Genomic DNA, 19,410 nt, shown 5'->3' on the forward strand with positions numbered 1-19,410 from the left:
TACGTGCCACTGCGCGCAAGCCGCCGTGCATGTCTCGTCTACAACTTGGCCATCGACCCATCCTCTCTCCGGATCCTTACTACCGCCTTTCCAAACACTTTTCGACTCTCCAAATCCTCCAAGCCCTGCGCCAGCTCTTCCAGTCCCTCATAGATCCGCTCATGCAGGACTGGTCTGACCTTGCCGCCCGCCACCATATCGAAACACGCCTCGATCGTCTTGGCGTAGCGGCCTGGATCACGAATACTCGTCTCGCCTCCGCGGACGCCCAGCACCTCGACATTCTTAAGTAGTACCAGGTTGGCCGGCACGTTCTCAATCGTCCCGCCGGCAAATCCAACGACCAAAAGACGCGCATTCCACTTGACAACCTTGAGCGAAGGGACAAGTAGGCCGACGGGGTCATATACGATATCGACCCCGCCTCCCGAGATGCGTTTCACCTCGTCCTGCCACGGCTGCGTATAGTCGAGCACGTAGTCGCAACCTGCGGCCAGCGCGACATTGCGTTTCTTGTCCGTACTAGCCGTTCCGATGACTTTGCATCCGAGGCCTTTTCATCAGTTGAATTAGCGCAAAACTCACCCTTGGCAATCTGGACGGCGGCTATACCCACCCCGCCAGCGGCGGCGTGGACGAGCACCCACTCGCCTGGCTTGGCGCGCCCGCGGCCGACAATAGCCTCGTAACTGGTCGGGTAGGCGACATAGAATGCCGCGCCTTGTTCGTAGCTCAGATTGTCCGGGAGAGGGAGGAGGTTTGAGGGCGAAGCGACGTTTTGTTCCGCATATGCGCCGAGACCACGGCCGATAACCCTGTCGCCGCGTTTGAAGCGGCAGCCAGGAGGGATGGGGGAGTGGGACGAGATGCGGCCCGCAAACTCGACACCGAGGGTGAATGGGAGAGGGGGTTTGTCTGGTGTCAGCGGCGGGGGTGGGGGGGGGAGGGAGGGGGGAGGGGGGGAGGGGGGGGGATGGGAGGTTGGCGCGGGGTGGAGTTGGAGGTTGGCGCAGGGGTGGAGTTGGAGGTTGGCGCAGGGGTGGAGTTTGAACCGCCGACAACACCCACGCTGGTACAGGTTCTGCGCCTGCAGCACGTCGAAGAAGTTGAGCCCGGCGGCATATACATCCACGAGCACCTGTCCCGGCCCGGGAACCGGCGGGGGAATCTCCGAGCTGGCGTCAGCGTCAGCGTGGTTGCGGTGGTCGGGATTGAGACAACGCACACTTTGTGCTCGCGGGGGTGGGCGTGGTACTTGATCTGGAAGGCCTTCATCGCGGATGTGTATGTGTTAGTAAAGAAATGGACAGGGAGGTTTATGTGGCATGGGTGTCGGCCATGTCCGGGTATTCGGTTATCACGGGTACTTGACAGTCTCGGTCTGGAAAATGCTACACATAACATACAACCTTTGATACAAAGACGCAGCACCCCTCAGCCCCACTCCAGCTCGTACGCCCAAGCGCCCACACGCGTGCGGTACGCCTCGTGCGTCTCCCACGATACAGCACCCCGCGTGACGGCGCGCACCTCGTCCTCGCTCCAGCGACACCGGTCCGCGCGGACGAGCTTGGTCACTGCGTCCTCGAGCGACTCCTCACCCGCGAGCCAGGCGGGAAAGTCACCATTCGCAACAAGGACGAATGGCGGCGACCGGGCCTCGACGCGCCGCAGCGGCTCCGTGACCCGGTCAGAGACGGTGCGGCCTAGCGCCAGCCTTATCTCGTCCGCTTCCCCAGCCTCCGTGTCGAGGAGGAGCACGACCTCGCGCACCTCGGTGCTCAATGCTGTGAGGCAATACAGCAGCTCGCGGTTCTTGTACCCATACGGCGGTGTTGCGTAGTGTACCACCACGCGTTCGACTGAATGACATAGGTGTAATGCCCAGCGGGATGGACCGGAACCAAAGTGTGTGAACCGGTCATGGGCGAGTTGGACGAGAGTGCGGCCGCGTGGGAAGTCGGCAACGCTGAATGGCGTGATGCCGCCATAGTTCCGGATCACGGCGGGTGCGACGAACGGCAGGATCGGACATGGCTGGCGCCAGTCCCATTCTTCCGCCTCTTGTTCAATGTCCAGGCAGTGGATGGCGTGGTGGAGGTCGGGACGGGTGGCGAGGTCAAAGGGAAGGTGGTGGTGCTCGCCCTCCATCTTGGACACGGCCTTGTAGCCTTTGATCAAGGCGAGGTGGCGTACCAGCCGCCGGTCCGCTATGTCTCGCCACAGGCGGCATGTTGCCCGCAGGGATACGAGCGCGCCGTGCGGGGCGTACTCGAAGATGGAGTTGATGATGTGGGGATAGGCGGCGCAGTCGATCATGGATGGCGGAGGGGTGGGGGGAACTGCTCAGCGCGTGGCTACCTGCTGTCAGCTAACCCTAAAGACATGGTTACCTCTGCCGAAGTTGTGGGGTTTCGATGGATGTTGATGACGATGAAAAGGCGGGTGGCAACGTTGTAATGTTGGAGTGGAGCCCACCAATGGGACTCGGTCGAACAACTCCGAGGTTAATCCGAGATAGACTCTGCCGCCGGATGAGGCGGGCCTCCCACGCGGCCTCCCACGCCGACGCCTTGCCTTACCACCGCGAAACCAGATCATACTTGTTCTCACCAAGCACGGATCGGTACTGCTCCAGCGACATGAACTTGAGCTTGCGCTTGACTTTTGCGACCTTGTCGCGGTCTCGTGGCCGGGGCGCAATATCTTGTGCCGCGTCGAGGATGACGGTGCGCAGCGAGTTGCGCATCTGGCGTTCATTCCACGTGCCAGCGTGCTCGTTCCACGACTTGGCCCACGCCTCGCCCTCGACGAGAACGACATCTAACACGCCGGGACGCAGTGCAGCCTGCGCGATAGAACGCACCATGTGTCCGGCGTAGATGCTGTCCACGGCGGGTAGCGCGCCGTCCTGAACCCGCTGGAAGAGGTACGCGCATGCCGTCTTGCCTTCGACCCCCGACTTGCCGGTAGAGTTACTGCACCACAGCAGTGGCGTCGTGGTCGTATAATACACGGGACATGCAATGATGGTTGCGTCGGAGCGTGGGTACTGTACCATAACTGGATGACCTGTACGGTGCATCCGCACGATGATGCCAGGGGAGCCAAGTACGCCCCCCGGATCGAGCGTACCACTATCCGGGTCCATGTTGCGGAGGTATGAGCCACGGTATCGCACCACTGCCACGTGTGGAAGACGGCGTAGTTCATCCACCTCGGCGAGGTTCCATGGCCCGTCGGCGCGGTCAATGTCCACGACCCTAACTGCCTCGGCGAGATGTCCGTCTAGGCTCCAATCTGTTCGTGGCATGCGTCCAAGCACGGAGCGGACGCACGAAGGCGGCGTCGTAAGGGTACCGAGCAGCCGCCCAATAAGACTCGTGCTCGCGGGTGCACGCACGACAATGTGGTGCAACAGCACCTCGTCTACATGATCGCGCAGCTCGGAGCATGTTGCGCGCAGCACCAGCAGACTCTCGTAGGGAGCGTACTTGAAGACAGTTTCGAAAATGTGTGGGAAGGCTGTGCGGTCGAGCTTTGAAGTGACGGGCTCGAGCGGGGTTGAGCGCGGCGGCGAGAGAGATAGGATGGAGGGTGGGCTGGGGAAACTGAAGGAACGGATGGTCAGATCGTCGAGGGACAGCTTATCCATCTTGCCGTCCAGGAAGGAAGCGCGGCGGAGTGATGGGAGTGAGGACATTGTGGATGGTGGATGATGTACAGTCGAGAGGGAGTGAGAAGGAGTGAGAGGGAGAGAGATTGTGTGGGCGGGGATGAATTCACCGCACGCGATTCAGATTCAGGGTCACAATGCTCTGGGTGGCAAAATGTTGTGGGGCCCTGGCCCTGTGCAGGCGGTAAACTAAGCGCCAGCAGCAGTACACGGTGAGTAGTAGGGTATGCACCAACGCGTCGGCGTGGAATGCATCGGGCGCGTCGAGTCGAGTCAAGGCAAGGATACGCAAATGAGCTAGCGGGAGTGGGGGGGTTGTGGGGTGGTGGGTATGCTAGTGATTGGGAGTGGGACGAAGATGCAAGTTATTCTGTGCCTGGAGGACGTTGACGACGAGAATGATGGCCGAGTTGGCATTGCTGGGCACCGCCGTTTCCATCACCTCCGCCACTACTCTTCTCCCGATCACCATTCCTGCTTGAGGCCCAAGCGAGGCCCAAGCGAGGCCCAAGCGCCGAAGCCTGGTCGTACCGATCGCAATCGAGCATTCGATGAGGCGGAGCGGTCGGTACTGGCCTGTACGCAGGACGCACTCGCCACAGATGAGGCTTGAACCAACGACGTAGCACGTTGGACGCCTGAAAGCGGCGACTTGGATATCGGTGACAACGAACTGCTTCTCTTCCTTACCGCCTCTTCCGTGCGTCCGTGCGACCAAGCCGCACCCTGCATCCGCTTTAGTCCAGGCTTCTTGTTAGGTCTCGATGCACAGCTTGGAAAATTAGTTGCACTCTGTTGGCACGTAGATCACTGGCCTCGGTCACAACCCTCAACATCTCATTCGCCATTACCATGCCCGACCTGGCTCCCATCGTGAAGAAATACCGCGCCCTCATCGTCAAAGACAAAGGTCTGCCAGAGGTACTACTCTGGCACACCTCGGACAAGGCCAGACGTCTACGCATCCACACTGTGGCGACCCAGCTGGAGCCCGACCTCGTGCTGGATCCCGCCTATACGGCCATATTGCAGGGCGATCTGGGATTGATGGAGATGAGTGATGCCGTTGAGGCGCTGTTGATTGCGCGCGAGGCGGTGAGTCTTCCATAGCTTACGAGTGGGTGGCGGGAGTGAGTTGGGTCAAAATCGGCAGAGTGAGGAGGTAGTTGTCCTGGCCGTGACGCTCGCCGAACCATGCTGACACCGAGGCCAGTGTCGAGAACGACACGCAGCGATAGCTCCCCCCGAACAGCGTCCCCCGGAGCGGACCACCCAACCTTCCCAGCCCTCCCACGCCCCAAACCCGGCCAGGCGCTGGCGGATCCTTCGGTGCCTTCTGTGCCGATGATTCTCCTCCCCCCCCCCATCAGAACTTGTCAGTAGAGCTTGGTATGCAGACTCCTGTATATGCACAGCTGTGGGAATGACCCTCGTTCGAGTGGCGCAAGTGGGAAGCTGCGAACAGCGCTTTTATGAACGGAGGCTGGAGTTGTTCTTGCCCAAAACGACGAGGTTAAATATCGGAATGAGTGAGGTTTTAGCTTTGTTCAAATCAGCTAACACTACCTTACCGCCGCACTGGAAGGCCTCATTGGAACACCTTGCAGTGTCCAGATCAATTTGACACTGCACTACCCGTTCATGAATAAACTCAGGTCATCAGGTCCTTCACCAACATTGAGGCAATGTAGGGAGAGAGTGCTCGCTTGATTCCCAATAGTGAGAAGCAGTGGGTTCCCGAACTGGGCCGTATCAAGTCGGCAAGACGAAGCAGCCCCCAGATCATCAGAAGGCATCTGTCCACTTGCGGGCCTCGACCGGTCGGCCGTGGGTTATCTGCGCTACGAGTTTCGAGCCTGCCCGACGCCCGTGTTGACATGCGGATGCCCGAGTCCGTGCATCCGAAGAAGCAGACAAAACCTTCGCATTTCGCGCAACCATCCACGTCCAACTCTCCATCGCCCCATGTCTCGCAACCCCTTCCACCAGGTGGCTTCAACAGCCACACAGGACACGGTGACGGTCAGGCGCCGCTCAGTCCGGCGCTCCGCCGAGGGCGCTAACGCCGATAGGCGCAACGCACCCTCTCAACAGACACACTACTATACTCCAGATCGAGGCCTGCAACAGCGAGACAGAGACCCTCCAACCCCACCACCCTCTCAACAGACACACTACTATACTCCGGAGCGAGGCCTGCAACAGCGAGACAGACACCCCCCAACCCCACCACCCTCTCTCGTACCTTACACCCACGGAATCCCACTCCATCCCTTGACAGAGGTTAGCGAGGGACGCAGCAGCCCGATAGGGAGTACCATGGCTGTCGTCGGTGCACCTCGTTCTCAACCCCTCTCTCTAGGGCCCCACCCATCTCTGGGACGCCAATCTCTAGCCCGCCAACCATCTCTAACGCCGCAACCACCCACCACACGACCCATAGAGGTGGAGAGCTCGACCGATTTCCCACCAACCACCATCTCAGTTGAGACGGAGACCGACGCCAGTTCGTCTGCAATCCTCCCGCCAGAGCTTGGAGGACCCCTCCGATGGCCCAGAGCCATTCCATTCCGACAGGATGGCAGGCCGCCTAAACGCCAGATAGGGGGACCACGCCGTCTCCCCAACCCCCACGAAACGGGATACCGCCTCCCCAACTTGAACGAAGTGAGATCCCAACTCGAGTACCCACCCCTAAGTTCCGGCACCTCAAGCCAGTCTTCCACTCCATCTCAACCTGTTACATTCCCGAACCATCCCCCTTCCCCCTCCCATGACCATGTTAACCCCACCCTCCTCCACCCGCAACCGCGCCGCCCACAACCCCTCCCCCCTTCCCTCCCAATCACTCCTGTCCCGACCTACCACCGCATCGACCCAACACCCGCTCCGATAGTGGCGCGCTACCGCTCCGCCCTATCGTCAACCACTGTTAGGGGACGACCACTCCTCGCCGCTCTCCTATGGGGACCTAACGAACAGGCCGAGAAACGCGCCCTCATGAACGCTCTACGCAGGGTCGCGCCAGAACTCGACCTCAACCTCGATGCGCATATTGCGCGAGCTCTTACGCAGTGCGACACGTTGGGGGAGGCCAGCGTTGAGATTGAGAGGATTTTGGTTCAGGCTGATGGGAGGGGGGTTGAGGAGGTGAGTAAGAGGAAAGGGTAGGAAGGAGGAAGGTGCTGATCGTAGACTGGACCGAGAGGCGGGCGATGGAAGAGGTGGAGGAGGGCATTGTGTTGTCTCGATCCCGAGACGTAGATACAAAGGAGTGGGTGGGTTAAGAGTTTAGAGTCAATATGACATGTACATTTTCTACGTTGAATTGATTAAATCGCCACTTCAACAACATCACGTAGATATTTAAGAAGCCTGCTTCCCCATACACGTCGCCTGCACTGCCAAACAAACTCCCCCTCATCTCTCATCACAAAAATGTTACAATGCATAACACCTCTCTGACGGAGAATTGAACTCCGGTCTCCCGCGGTCAGGTCATGACAAGCGAGCATACTAGCCACTATACGATCAGAGATGATCACGACGTTGCAAGGTGGTTGCGCATCGACAAGTGGCGTGTTCGGCCAATGGCAAAAGTGAACCTCTTCTGTCAGTCTGTCATTAGGTTCTGCTGCCAGTCTTGACGGGGTGCACTATTCCTCCAGAGGTCGTCAAGGTCCGCCGAGGACATGCTGGCTTCCGCGAGATGTAATCAAAAAGAAACAAGCCTGATGCGTTAACAGAGCCTGGTACCTGGCTCCATCCATCTACACACGGGCATCCTACATACAACTTGTATTGCTCCTTCTATTAACACTGTTGTGCGTCTCCGTGCTTTTCATTTTCGTTATCGGTCCGACCGATCTTGCCGGGGGCCTCGTCCGGTGTTCACACAAGAAAGGGAATCTCGCCGCGATGATTGGTGAAACCTGCATCAATCAAGGCCTGCCAAACGAAGCTGCAGTTTGCGCGATGCCTCCAGTTTTGGCAAACATCGCGGAGGACCAAGAGAGACTCGAAAGGGGCAATTGCAAAAATGAGATCGATGAGCGCTGGGTGGTACAGGGCCTCGAAAGCCTCGGCTTTGGCGTTGGGGTTGCGCCTTGGGTTGGAGATAGCCATGGGGGAATCGCTGATGAAGGTAGGGTTGCGGAGTTTAGGTCTTGGTGGCTGTAGAGAAGGAGGTGATGAGGAAGGTTGTTGGTTGCCACGGCCGGTGGAGAGCGTGCGCGGGGGCGGTTTGGGCGGGGGGGGGGGACCGGTCTATTCGATGACGGTACGCTACTGCTAATCAGCAACGGGACGGATATGGGCTCATTTACTCTTGTCGCTGGAGATTGGAAGGTTCGTGGGGGGAGGAAGATAGGTGACTTTGGCTTACCAGACGGCGCTGCGGGGTTGAGTGTGGCGGATGCGCCCTTAGGGAGATGCCTGTTGTAGAGGGATTGCGACACACGGCACTAGCTATAGCTGCTTATAGGTGGACGGAGCTTACTGTACTGATTGTCGTTGCGCAACGCGGTTGGTGGAGGATAGGAGGAAGGTGACTATAGCTGTAGCATGGCGAAGGTGATGATGTGGCGGTTGAGGAGGTGGTGGAGTGTATGAGGATGGACAGCGAGGGGAAGTGTATAAACAGAAGAGTGGTAAGATAGGGGATAAGAGTGAGATAATTTGTGAGGGATAGGGAAAGAGAGTTGAAGAGTTCAAGGATGATACGTGTAAACATGCGAGGAAGGAGTGTCATAATGCCGTATACATACAATGTGACTAATCCGAACATCACGCAAACCCAACGCCCGTAATAACAATTCCGCTTATTACAGTACAATGTGCAATGTGTCAAAGTCTAGTTGCAATGGAGAAGAACGACGAACTGATAGCCAAACTGGGCTCTAGTATTATCTACGTGCTGTGTAAAGTTGTCGAGTCTCCCACATGCATCATTTCTCACTCTATACGCGCGAGAGCCCTTGCTTCTTTGGCCTCTGCCGACGCCAGGACCACCCTCGCCTTGTCGCCTAACCACGATCGCCTGGGAATTATAGGTAAAGGGACATCACCAGACTCACTCGTAGACCAACTCGGTTTCAAAGGCCAGCCTACTGAGAGGATGACATCGAGGCCGGGGAGGGTTGGGGCTCCTGTGGCTGGACCGGCGATATGCCAATGTTCCTGCGGTTTGCGCTGTGGGGAAACAAACACTATATTTACACCGAAGACTGAGGCTCGCGGAATGGCTGTCGGTCAATTGGGCGTGGCGAAACCGACTCAATGTGTGATCGCACCTTCTAGAGTACTTGGCAATGGTGGGATGGTGGAAGGTGGGTGATACTCGCGCGAGCACTGGAGAAGCGCTGGCTTATGCCGAGGAGGCTGAGATGAGGACGTGAGAATTGAGGAAAGCGTGATGGGTCAAAAATCAAGGAGTGGAGATCAAAGTGTGCGGACAGATGAGTGGAGGATGTGGAAGGAGATGAGTCAGCTCTCTAGTGACGGGGTCCGCGAGGAAGGTCGCCTCTGTTGATGCTGTTGCTTGTGGGAAGTGAGGGGATGAATCAGCTGGTGAGGATGGAAGGTTACGCGAATAGGATAAGTGACAGACGTGCGAGGATAGATGAGGGGGATGGATTGAGGGATGATGATGGAGAGAAGAGAGATGTTGCAAAGTCAAAATCTGGGTTGCGGTGGTGGTGAGGTGATCGGGTGACAACTCGCCAGCTCTTCACCGCGTCCAACCATCGCCTACTCCTAACGGAGGTATCCCAACTATTCGCTTGTACGTGAACGACGGAACACGTCGGCATGGTATGTGTACCTCGGCAGCATGCAAGAAACCGCGAGCCACGCGTTGTGCATGGCCAGCAAAGTCCCCGAGTTGGCTACGCGTTCCCTCACCGCAGCGGCTTCCGTGGGGAAAGTAGCTCGGTCTCATCTGTCTTCGCTTCCGGGGGCTTGGTGGTTGATGCTAATATAATATGGGTAAGAGAGGATGAGCAATCAAGTAAGAGTCTGCTTGCAAAGATGTGCAAAGCAGCCGTTATGAACAGAAGCGGAAGAGTGCGGAGCTGTGCTTACGAAATGAGGTTGGACCGCGTCATGGCTGGATAATCTCGGTCCGATTCTTCCGTTGATCGAATGAAATAGCATCAATCGGGCATCAACAGAACCCTTTTCATCATTCTTCTTCATCCTGTCGTCCACTCGCAACTTTATCTTTATCGCAGCGCCTCTCGTCTTGGGTCTCGTCGCGTTCTTCATACACACATCACTCAATTCCTCCCAAACCTCCGTAAACACCCACTCCACCATGACCGCCGCCGCCCGCACCGCCGCGAACGGCAGCAAGGCCGCCGCGACCCTCGGCCCAAACTGGGTCAACCAAGTCCTGGGACTGTGGTACGGCCAGTTTGGCCCTAGCCAGTGGTTCACGGGCGGCGTCGACGTCGACGACAAGTGTCGCGTGCACTACAACGACATTTGGGAATGCATCGGCGCCTCTCCGGCCCCACCCCACGGCAACCCTAACGACCTGGCGAGCTACTGCAGCTCGACCCCGCGCGAATGCTTCACCGACCCACAGGCGGCGCTGGCCGGAGTTATCGTGTACGATCAAGCCCCGCGTAACATGTTCCGCAGGACTGCGCGCGCATTCCAGACGGACGCACATGCCCTCGCATTGAGCAAGTACGCCGTCGCAAAGGGGCTCGATAAGGGCCTCAAGCCCGAGGAGAAGATGTTCCTCTACATGCCGTACATGCACTCGGAAGTGCTCCAGGACCAGGAAGACGCTGTCGTGCTCTTTGGCACGGTTGGCGGAGATTTCCAGGCGGAACAGGACAAGTTTGCAAAGGAGCACCGCGACATTATTGCAAAGTATGGGCGCTTCCCCCACCGCAACGCTGTGCTCGGGCGTGAGAGCACGCCTGAGGAGATCAAGTTCCTCCAGGACCACGACGGTTTCGGTCAATGAGATGAAGTTTGAGTCATAGATGGTACATGTATAGTTCTTAGTGTACACAAACTGTGCTATTCGAGCTCGGCAAAGCACTCGTTGACGCTCTTCTTGATTATTGCCACCATCTTGTCCGCCTCGGCCGCGGTGATGGTGTAAGCGGGTGCGAGGATGATACAGTCGCCGTTCACGCCGTCGACAGTACCAACGCCTGCGAGCGCCATGAGCCCATTAGCCATTGCGCGCTCCTTGACGCGAGCGGCAAACCGGGGCGTAAGGGAGGTCGGGACGTCAAAGTCTACAGCGAGGAAGAGACCCTGTCCGCGCACCTCGAACACGCGCTTGTCATCCTTGAAGGCCTTCTTCAACCCCTCGAGCAGCTGCGTGCCGCGTGCACGCACGTTTGCCAACAGATTCTTGTCCTCCATCTTCTTGAGGACTGCGAGCGCGACAGCACAGTTGACGGGATGGTTCTGATACGTGTGGCTGTTCTTCCAAACGCCAGCGCGCCGGATCACATCCACGAGTCGCTGGCCAACCAGTACTCCCGAGATGGTCACGTACCCACCGCCCAAGCCCTTGGCCATGGAGATGACGTCGGGCTTGACGCCCTCGGCGACGGTGTCGAACGCGAACAGCGTACCCGACCGCCCAGTGCCGCTCATCACCTCGTCCATGATGAAGATGAGGTTGTGCTTCTTGACGACTTTCTCGATGGCGGGGAAGTATCCCTTCGGGGGAGGCGTAACGCCTGGCCCTGTACCGCCAACAGGCTCAGCAATAAAAGCCATGACGTTCTCCGGACCCAGCTCCTCGATCTTGGCGTCAAGTTCGGCGGCCAAGCGCTCGCTGTACGCTGCATCGTTCTCGCCAGGGAGGCGGTCACGCGCCTGTGGGGTGTCGACGTGCTGGTACGCGTCCGAGAAGTAGTTGTCATACAAGTTGCGGCGACCAGGAACGTAGCCCGTCTAAAGTCAGACCTTGTCACTCGCTAATAGAGAGACTCACCCCAAGCGAGCCAAGCGTGTTGCCGTGATACGCCGGCGAGCGTGCAATGATGTACTTGCGCTGCGGCTGGCCCTCCTCGATCCAGTACTGACGAACAAGCTTCAGGATCGCCTCGATGGCCTCGGAGCCTGGGGTCAGTCTCCCTCCTACTACTTTGCACGTACCAGAGTTGAGGAACGCGCCAGCGACAAACGCGCCACTGCTACGGTCGATGAGGAACTGGGCCAGCTCCTCGCTCACATCGTGTCCCAGGGCCTGGTGGTATGCGTAGGGCATCTGGGCCGCCTGACGCGCCATTACCGCAACCAGGTCGGGGTTCGAGTATCCGAGGCAAGCGACGGCCGCGCCGCCACTCACGCCGTCGAGCACCTCGCGCCCGTCGGCCATGCGGAACGTCACGCCGGATGAGGACACGGCGATCGGCTGGGCGCCGGCGACGTGGAATGTCGCGGGCGGCTTGGCCTCGACTGGCTGCGGGGGAGGCGGAGGGGGACCGGCAGTCGTCGCGTGCTGCGTGACGGCCGCGGCGCGCGGCGCCGTGCTCACTGCGCGCGCAAGCCGAGGGGTAACTTGCCGAAGGAGGGGGCGGAGCATGGTGATGAGTCGGTGAATCCAAGCCTCAGCCAAGGGATAAAATAAGTAGACGGTATGGTTAGTGGGCAAGTGGGGCCCGTGTCGGGCAAGCCGGGCAATGTTTGAGCGCCAGAGCGCTTAGCAGGTATACGACCGATACGACTCGCCTAGATCTGAATCATTAATGCCAGCGTCGTTTCGGACATGGCCGTCTGAGACTCCCAAGATAACTGTGATAGTGTGAGATGAAACTAGAGATAGACTTGTTGTCGGGGAAACCATTCGAGGTGAGACAGGATGCATAAAAAGGTCACTGCTTTTGATGATGGTCCATCATCATCCAAGCCAGCGGGTGTACGGAGTCGCGGATGTCCAGTGTACTGCTTTCCGACCGGCAAAACCATTGTGCTTACAAGCACACCTCCTCTGCCCACCTCTCCAGAACTTACTTATGCCAGCGGGTCACTATCGATGTATTCAATTCTCACTCCCCTTACACAATGACTCAGAGCAAGACTTGGAAGGAGGTTTCAGCGGCCAAGCAGGCTGCACGCACAGCGGCCATCCCGGCCGAGTGGAAGATTCAGGTCCCTGCCAAGGCCAACGTCATGTCTATTCCGGCCACCTGCGGTGTCCTCACTCCCGACGAGATCAAGATCACCGAGACGCCTGCCGGACAGCTAGCCAACGCCCTCCTTTCCAGAGAGTTGACCTCTGAAGCAGTGGTCACGGCCTTCTGCAAGCGTGCCGCCATCGCGCAGCAGCTAACCAACTGCCTAACGGAGATTTGGTTTGACGCTGCGATCGCCGAGGCGCGCAAGATCGATGAAGAATACGCCAAGACCGGCACTCCGCGCGGCCCGCTCCACGGTCTTCCGATGAGCTTGAAGGACAATGTCAATGTCAAGGGGTTCGACACGACGATCGGATACATCGAGTACTGCGACAAGCCAGCGTCCGACGACTCGGTGCTCGCCAAGGCGTTCCGCTCAGCCGGCGCTGTGCTGTTCTGCAAGACCAACGTGCCGACAGCCATGCTCATGGCTGAGACGTACAACAATGTGTGGGGCTACACGCCGAACCCCTACAACTCGGCGTATGGGGCGGGCGGTTCAAGCGGCGGCGAAGGCGCCCTCGTCGCTCTCCGCGGTACCCCGCTCGGAACGGGCACGGATATCGGAGGATCGATCCGTATCCCGAGCGCAGTCAACGGCGTGTTTGGTCTCAAGCCTTCCGCCGGCCGCTTCCCGCTCATGGGGGGGCGGCCAGGCCTGCCGGGCCAGGAGGCGATCAAGTCTGTCATTGGGCCAATGGCGACCGACCTCGACAGCCTCGAAATGTGGGGCAAGGCCGTTCTCGCTTGCAAGCCTTGGGAAACAGACCCGGCCGTGTACAGGCTTCCCTGGCGCGAGGTGGAAGTGCCTGAGAAGTTGTCTTTCGGTATCATCATGGACGACGGGGTGATCAAGCCCACGCCGGCCGTCACGCGCGTGCTCAAAGAAACTCGGGCAGCGCTCGAGGCCGCCGGCCACACCGTGGTCGAGTGGCAGCCGTACCAGATCAACAGGGCGGTCGACCTCTTCTTCGCCCTCATCAAGGGCGACGGCGGCGTGACCATCAGCAACACCATCAAGGGCGAAATCCCCGAGCCCTTCCCCACCGGTTTGGTTCAGTTTGACGCTGCCGCTGAAGCCGCACGCGCCAATCCACCCACAGTTAATGAGCTGTGGAAGACCCAAGCCGCGCGGCAGGCATACCTGGCCGAGTTCCTTGCCCACTGGCAGGCAACCCGTGAGCTCTCCGGCACGGGCCGGCCATTTGACGGCGTCATCGCTCCCATTGCGCCATACCCCGCAGGGAAGCGGTACAACTTCCCGATCCGCGAGGGGTCGTACACTTTCGTATGGAACCTCACGGACCAGACCAGCCTTGCGTTCCCCGCCGGTACTGTCAAGAGCTCGGATGTCGGTGAGATAGGGCGCGAGTACCGCAGCGCCCACGAGAAGAACGCATGGGACAACTACGACGTACAGGGTCTCGAGGGGATGCCTGTTGGTTTGCAGGTGGTCCTGCCTCGCCACGAAGAGGAGCTGGCTATCAAGCTCGGCGGGATTATTGTAGACGCAATTGGCACCCAGCAGCACGCCACATAGGTCGGCGAGATGGTCATGGGTGACAAGAAGTGAACCCTGTACGCGTTATCGAGGGCCAGCTCGGGTCATATGCAGTAGATTCAAACTACCACCGTGGAACAACCATCTGCATACTTGCTAACTGGACAACTGTTTAGACCAACAACCATCTGCATACTTGCTAACTGGACAACTGTGTAGACCAACAACCATCTGCATACTTGCTAACTGGACAACTGTTTAGACCAAAAACCATCTGCATACTTGCTAACTGGACAACTGTTTAGACCACATAATCCTTAGAGGGTTAGTCTACACGTGCTCCTTCCACTCCGCGTCGGGCTTGCCATCGCTGATGCTCGGGTTTGGGTTACCTCCCATGAGGATACCCATGATCTGGTCCTTGGCCTCGAGCTCATCATGGGCAAAGTGTCCGCCAAAGACGCTGTCCATCTGCTCGAGCGTAATGCCCTTGGTCTCAGGCACGCAGAAGAATGTCCACACCCCCGACAGGGCGCTGAACACGCCGAAGAAGACGAATGCGCCGTACCCGGTTCCCTTGACGAGGGGGGGTGTGATCAGACCCTGGCGTTAGCGCTGTCGACCGGCCTCAGATCCTCATGCTTCCCGTCCGACGCAGGCCAAGCTCCTCGCTCAACCTCAACTCACAATAATGAAGTTATTGAACCAGTTGGAGCACGTAGCGAGGGCGACACCCTTGGCGCGGCGCGAAGATGGGAAGATTTCGGCAGCTGCCGTCAGCTCAGACCTCAGCAGTACTTACGCAGCGACCAAGGCACCGGGCCCCAGGAGCTACCGAAGGGGATCATGAAGAAGATGATGAACGCGACGCCAACCCATGCCTGAGTAGAATGGTTCGCCCAGTCGTGCCCGTATTGCCCAATCATGCCTGCGACGACAAAGTGCGAGAGTGCCATACCAGCCGAGCCGATCATAAGAGGTAGCTTACGCCCGATCACGTCCAGGAAGTACACTGGTGGAATGACAGCGACGAGCTGGGCGACATTCATAACGCCCGAGAGAGTAAGCTGCATCTCATAATCGAGACCCAGAGTCTGGAACAGCGTGGGCGAGTAGTAGATGAGCTGGTGTCAGCTTTACCAGCATATACTGTAAACTCACAGCATTGATACCCGTGAACTGCTGGAAGAACATGAGGACGATACCGACGAGGGTACGCCGGATAATACCGCTTCGGAACATATCGACCCAGCACGCGACCTCCATCTTGAGCTGCTGCCCGAAACTGTCACCCTGCGCCTTGGGGTGACGCTCAACCAGGTCCTCGCGGTTGCGACAGGCTTCAGCCCGAATATTGAGCCACTCGGCCTGGACACGCGGGTCGGAGGACGGGAGGCGGCGCAGGCGGCATAGGGTCTTGAGGCTCTCCTCGTCGCGGCCACGTGAGGCGAGCCAACGCGGGGAGTATGGGAGGAAGAAGAGCCCGATGGCGAGAGGAATTGCCGGCACCATCTGGATCAGGAACGGGAGGCGGTAGCTCCACTCCCCGGCGATGAATCGCGTCGCGTACGTGATGTAAAACATAACCACAATGCCGAGGACGATAGACACCTCACCGAGAGCCAACATGGCTCCGCGGGCGTTCGGAGGTGCAATCTCCGAGATGTACATCGGCGACGTTGTAGAGAGTACGCCAATCCCAATACCCCCGACGAAACGCCCAATAATCAGCTGGGCGAGCTGGAACGACGCCGTCTGCAGCGTCGACCCGATGACGAACCACGTCAACCCCACAGCAATAGATGCCTTGCGGGAGTACCGGTCCGCAACGAATCCAGCCATGATCGCACCCATAAACGCGCCAAGCTCGAGAAGCGCCGTCATGATACCCTTATTGAGAGCCGCGGCCGAGGTGACCGTTTCATCGACCTCGGGAAACTGGTGCAGGAAATTAGGCATAACCAACACGATTGATACCAGGCCTTGGTCCTGTTGTCAGCCATATAGAGGGAGGACGCACAAAGCCAAAGAGTAGACCGCCAGTGCACGCGCACAGGGAACACATGAGGGCGATCCAGTTCCGGAACAGCGCCTTGATTCCCGACCCGCCATAGGCTTGAGCAAGCGCCTCCGAGTCATGCGCATACTCGAGGGCGAGGGGGTCGAGGGTGACGCCAAAGTCGGAGGCTGGGGCGAGGTCGCTGCGGTCCGGCGCGTGTCCGATGATCTTGTTCTTCGTCATTCTTTGAGTCTGGGGTAGCATGGAAGGGTATACAGCTGGCTGATCTTATATCTTCCACACACACATCCCCGCGATGAGCTCCGGACTGGCCCCAACATTTCTCGGCGTGGCTGACCGTGGAGCTCCAGAGGCACTCGGCGTGGTGGCTATCGTACGGTAGCGGGATACAGGAACCTCGGTGGATTTCGCATTAGGTCAGGCACAGTCCGGTCCGGCGGTGGTGGCGGATGTTCGGATGTGAGTGTGTCGAAGCTTAAAGAACCAAAAGAAATAGCTGGGAATGTGAGGAACAGGAACTTCCAGGTACTTCCATCTCGGTAGACCTGACATGGGCCATAGATCGCGTTCCTGTCTCTCAAAGGGTGCACCGGCAACTTGGAAGACGAATCAAATGACGCCGATGACTGGAGCGCTCTTTGTCCGAGGTGCTCGGTGCATAAGGTACAAAGTCCGTTCGCACTCCGTTCCGGGCCATCGGCGCCGCGTCGGTGTGGGCTGGCAGCTAGCATGAATGTAAGGGCGTAGGAGATGGAGTGGAGTGGCGATCCAAGCTTGAGGCTTGAGAAACGAGCGGTACCTGGGCTCGACAGACAAGCTGGTACAGACTGGTCGCCCGCTCATGCCGGAGTGGAGTGGCGATCCAACCTGGGCTCGACAGACAAGCTGGTACAGACTGGTCGCCCGCTCATGCCGGAGTGGAGTGGCGATCCAAGCAGGGAGGACGAGATGGGTGGGCAAAAGAAGTCAAACCGCGCTGACGGCAGTGACCACTTATGGGCTCATGAAAATCTTCAATCAGCAATTGTTAGGGTGACATCGGATAGTGGTTATTCCGCGACCTTGCTATAGTTTAAACAACTGAGGTCGTGCCTTCGGGCTCGAGAGTTCGAATCTCTCTGTCATCGGAAATATCTTTTTGCCCTTGCCTTTTCCCTTTGCCATTCCCTGACGCGTGCGTGAGTAGCGCGGTGGTTGAGTTTGCATGCTATCATCCATGCCTTCAGCACCAAGCGGAAGACAGCGATGGAAATATGAACGGCGTCTTCGTGGGCGCATCCCTATCTATATCCAGACTTGTTTAGAGAGCGCCAGAGTTGGCCATCGACAAGAGGTTTTCCACATTAGAGACAACTCGAACTCGAGTTTCAAAACAGAAACCAAGCCCGCCCGCACTGGCCAGTGGCCGTCCACGTTGTGTAGACATGGTCTCCCGCTCGACCTCCGCTGACAGAGGTACAATATAAGTGCATCGGAAGCGAGTTAGGAGAAGACGATGGCAGCTGGAGCATAGAGGAGAGCAAAACTAATGACTATGTGAGCCACCTTCCTCACCAGTTGGTCCTCACCCTTCATCCCGTCTCGGGCTATCATCTCACACCTCACCATCACCCAGCCCCCTCTTCCCTGACTGTTTCCAACCCCATCGTGTCTGATCTCAAGCATGTCGTTCTCGACCACACCACATCATCTCCCGCGATGGGTTCTTCGGCCCGCACGCCATCCGCGTCACCTCGCGTGAGTGGCGCGAGCGCGTCGACAACACCTTTCGCCACTGGCGGATAGCCTATGGGCCACCGCATCGCCCTCGGCGACCTCGATGTCACTGTGGTCTGCACTTCGAATTCCAAGGCAAGGGCACTGGACTGTTTCTGAACCTCTCAGATAAAAGCAGTGCAATGTTAGCCGTGCACGAATGGCGCATCGACCTTGCCTTGCGCTCCTTATGCAAGTTGATACTGGGCGATTCTGCCTGGGCGAGATGGCCGGCCGACGACGTTTACGCGGGCGAGCTCAACAAGCTCTTCCATTCCAAAACCTTGGTTTCCAGCGCGGCCCGCGTTGGGCATGCCACGCTGGACGAGTGGCGTGAGCAGGTCAGTAACACTGTCTTCCGACTGGCGACAGACCCCGCAAACGTCGTCGAGTAAGGTCGGGTTGGTTGCAGTTGTACGTGGCCCGTCGACAATGGCACCCACCCGCCTCTCCATAGTACTTGTAGAATGCAGCCGTGTTTTGTTCCTAATCACACCCCACTGTCACCTGACATCATCAATTGAAGTCAGCCGCCTGCAACTCCACAAGCTATCCGGCCCGGATTCTGATAACATGACCGCATTCCCCACTTCACCATGGCCGGCACAGACTTCACCCTCCAGATCCTCCGCACCGTCGTCACCCTCGTCACGGTTCTGTGCTACACTGTGACCTCATGCTTCGTGATCGCCCGCATCTCGTCGCCCCTCACCTCCATCCTCCCCCTCCCCCTCCTGGCTGTCCTCTACCTCAACTCTGAGGCGCCCAAGCCGCCATCCCCTCCCCTCAACTCTGAGGCGCCCAAGCCGCCATCCCCTCCCCTCAACTCTGAGGCGCCCAAGCCGCCATCCCCTCCCCTCAACTCTGAGGCGCCCAAGCCGCCATCCCCTCCCCAACAGATCTCTCACACCCGAGCGCGCGGATCATGGAGCGCCGCAACAGGAGACTCGGGCGATAAATGGCACCTCGGGGACACACCGCTGCGAGAATGAATGGCACCTCGGGGACACACAGCTGCGAGACGCCAAGTGAGTGGGTCGGCAGTGGGGAGACTCGGTCCGGGTCGCCCGACAGTGGGCAGTGGATCACATGCGCCCGTCGCCTGGTGAGTTTCGCCGCATTCCAGCTGACGCAGATCGGTGCACTCGGGTCAGTACTGGCGTCGGCAAGCCTCTACAGCGGCTGGCTATAAAAAAGATGTGAACCCACAGCGGTATCCAATACGCCGTACGCCCAGCCCCTCGCCGAGTGTGATCCGCCGACCCACCTGGACCACACTTCATCCTCGTCTCAGAGGTTGCCGAGG

The 19,410-nt window shown here is 58.5% G+C and overlaps 8 protein-coding genes across 8 annotated transcripts; 4 read left to right on the forward strand and 4 right to left on the reverse strand.

Moving 5' to 3' along the window:
* Positions 1-38: 38 nt before the first annotated feature.
* Positions 39-1,275, reverse strand: CcaverHIS019_0300760 (uncharacterized protein; the record flags this gene model as incomplete). The annotated part of the gene is made up of 4 exons (XM_060598483.1): positions 39-553; positions 586-915; positions 1,069-1,175; positions 1,226-1,275. 4 exons carry the CDS (start codon positions 1,273-1,275, stop codon positions 39-41), a joined length of 1,002 nt encoding a protein of 333 aa, XP_060455272.1.
* A 159-nt stretch (positions 1,276-1,434) lies between these two features.
* Positions 1,435-3,703, reverse strand: CcaverHIS019_0300770 (uncharacterized protein; the record flags this gene model as incomplete). Its single annotated transcript, XM_060598484.1, has 2 exons — positions 1,435-2,342; positions 2,614-3,703. The coding sequence occupies 2 exons, from the start codon at positions 3,701-3,703 to the stop codon at positions 1,435-1,437; spliced, it is 1,998 nt and encodes a 665-aa protein (XP_060455273.1).
* Positions 3,704-4,528: 825 nt separating this feature from the next.
* On the forward strand, positions 4,529-4,914 carry CcaverHIS019_0300780 (uncharacterized protein; the record flags this gene model as incomplete). The annotated part of the gene is made up of 2 exons (XM_060598485.1): positions 4,529-4,771; positions 4,885-4,914. The coding sequence occupies 2 exons, from the start codon at positions 4,529-4,531 to the stop codon at positions 4,912-4,914; spliced, it is 273 nt and encodes a 90-aa protein (XP_060455274.1).
* Positions 4,915-9,989: 5,075 nt separating this feature from the next.
* Positions 9,990-10,652, forward strand: CcaverHIS019_0300790 (uncharacterized protein; the record flags this gene model as incomplete). Its single annotated transcript, XM_060598486.1, has 1 exon — positions 9,990-10,652. One exon carries the CDS (start codon positions 9,990-9,992, stop codon positions 10,650-10,652), a length of 663 nt encoding a protein of 220 aa, XP_060455275.1.
* Positions 10,653-10,708: 56 nt separating this feature from the next.
* On the reverse strand, positions 10,709-12,236 carry CcaverHIS019_0300800 (uncharacterized protein; the record flags this gene model as incomplete). The annotated part of the gene is made up of 3 exons (XM_060598487.1): positions 10,709-11,602; positions 11,643-11,770; positions 11,807-12,236. The coding sequence occupies 3 exons, from the start codon at positions 12,234-12,236 to the stop codon at positions 10,709-10,711; spliced, it is 1,452 nt and encodes a 483-aa protein (XP_060455276.1).
* Positions 12,237-12,715: 479 nt separating this feature from the next.
* CcaverHIS019_0300810 (uncharacterized protein) lies at positions 12,716-14,368 on the forward strand (the record flags this gene model as incomplete). Its single annotated transcript, XM_060598488.1, has 1 exon — positions 12,716-14,368. The coding sequence occupies one exon, from the start codon at positions 12,716-12,718 to the stop codon at positions 14,366-14,368; it is 1,653 nt and encodes a 550-aa protein (XP_060455277.1).
* A 291-nt stretch (positions 14,369-14,659) lies between these two features.
* Positions 14,660-16,571, reverse strand: CcaverHIS019_0300820 (uncharacterized protein; the record flags this gene model as incomplete). Its single annotated transcript, XM_060598490.1, has 5 exons — positions 14,660-14,932; positions 15,017-15,099; positions 15,132-15,453; positions 15,491-16,318; positions 16,350-16,571. 5 exons carry the CDS (start codon positions 16,569-16,571, stop codon positions 14,660-14,662), a joined length of 1,728 nt encoding a protein of 575 aa, XP_060455278.1.
* A 2,129-nt stretch (positions 16,572-18,700) lies between these two features.
* Positions 18,701-19,096, forward strand: CcaverHIS019_0300830 (uncharacterized protein; the record flags this gene model as incomplete). The annotated part of the gene is made up of 1 exon (XM_060598491.1): positions 18,701-19,096. One exon carries the CDS (start codon positions 18,701-18,703, stop codon positions 19,094-19,096), a length of 396 nt encoding a protein of 131 aa, XP_060455279.1.
* Between the last annotated feature and the right edge of the window lie 314 nt (positions 19,097-19,410).

Source organism: Cutaneotrichosporon cavernicola (genome assembly GCF_030864355.1).
Source record: "Cutaneotrichosporon cavernicola HIS019 DNA, chromosome: 3".
In the NCBI taxonomy this organism is placed as follows: Eukaryota; Fungi; Basidiomycota; class Tremellomycetes; order Trichosporonales; family Trichosporonaceae; genus Cutaneotrichosporon; species Cutaneotrichosporon cavernicola.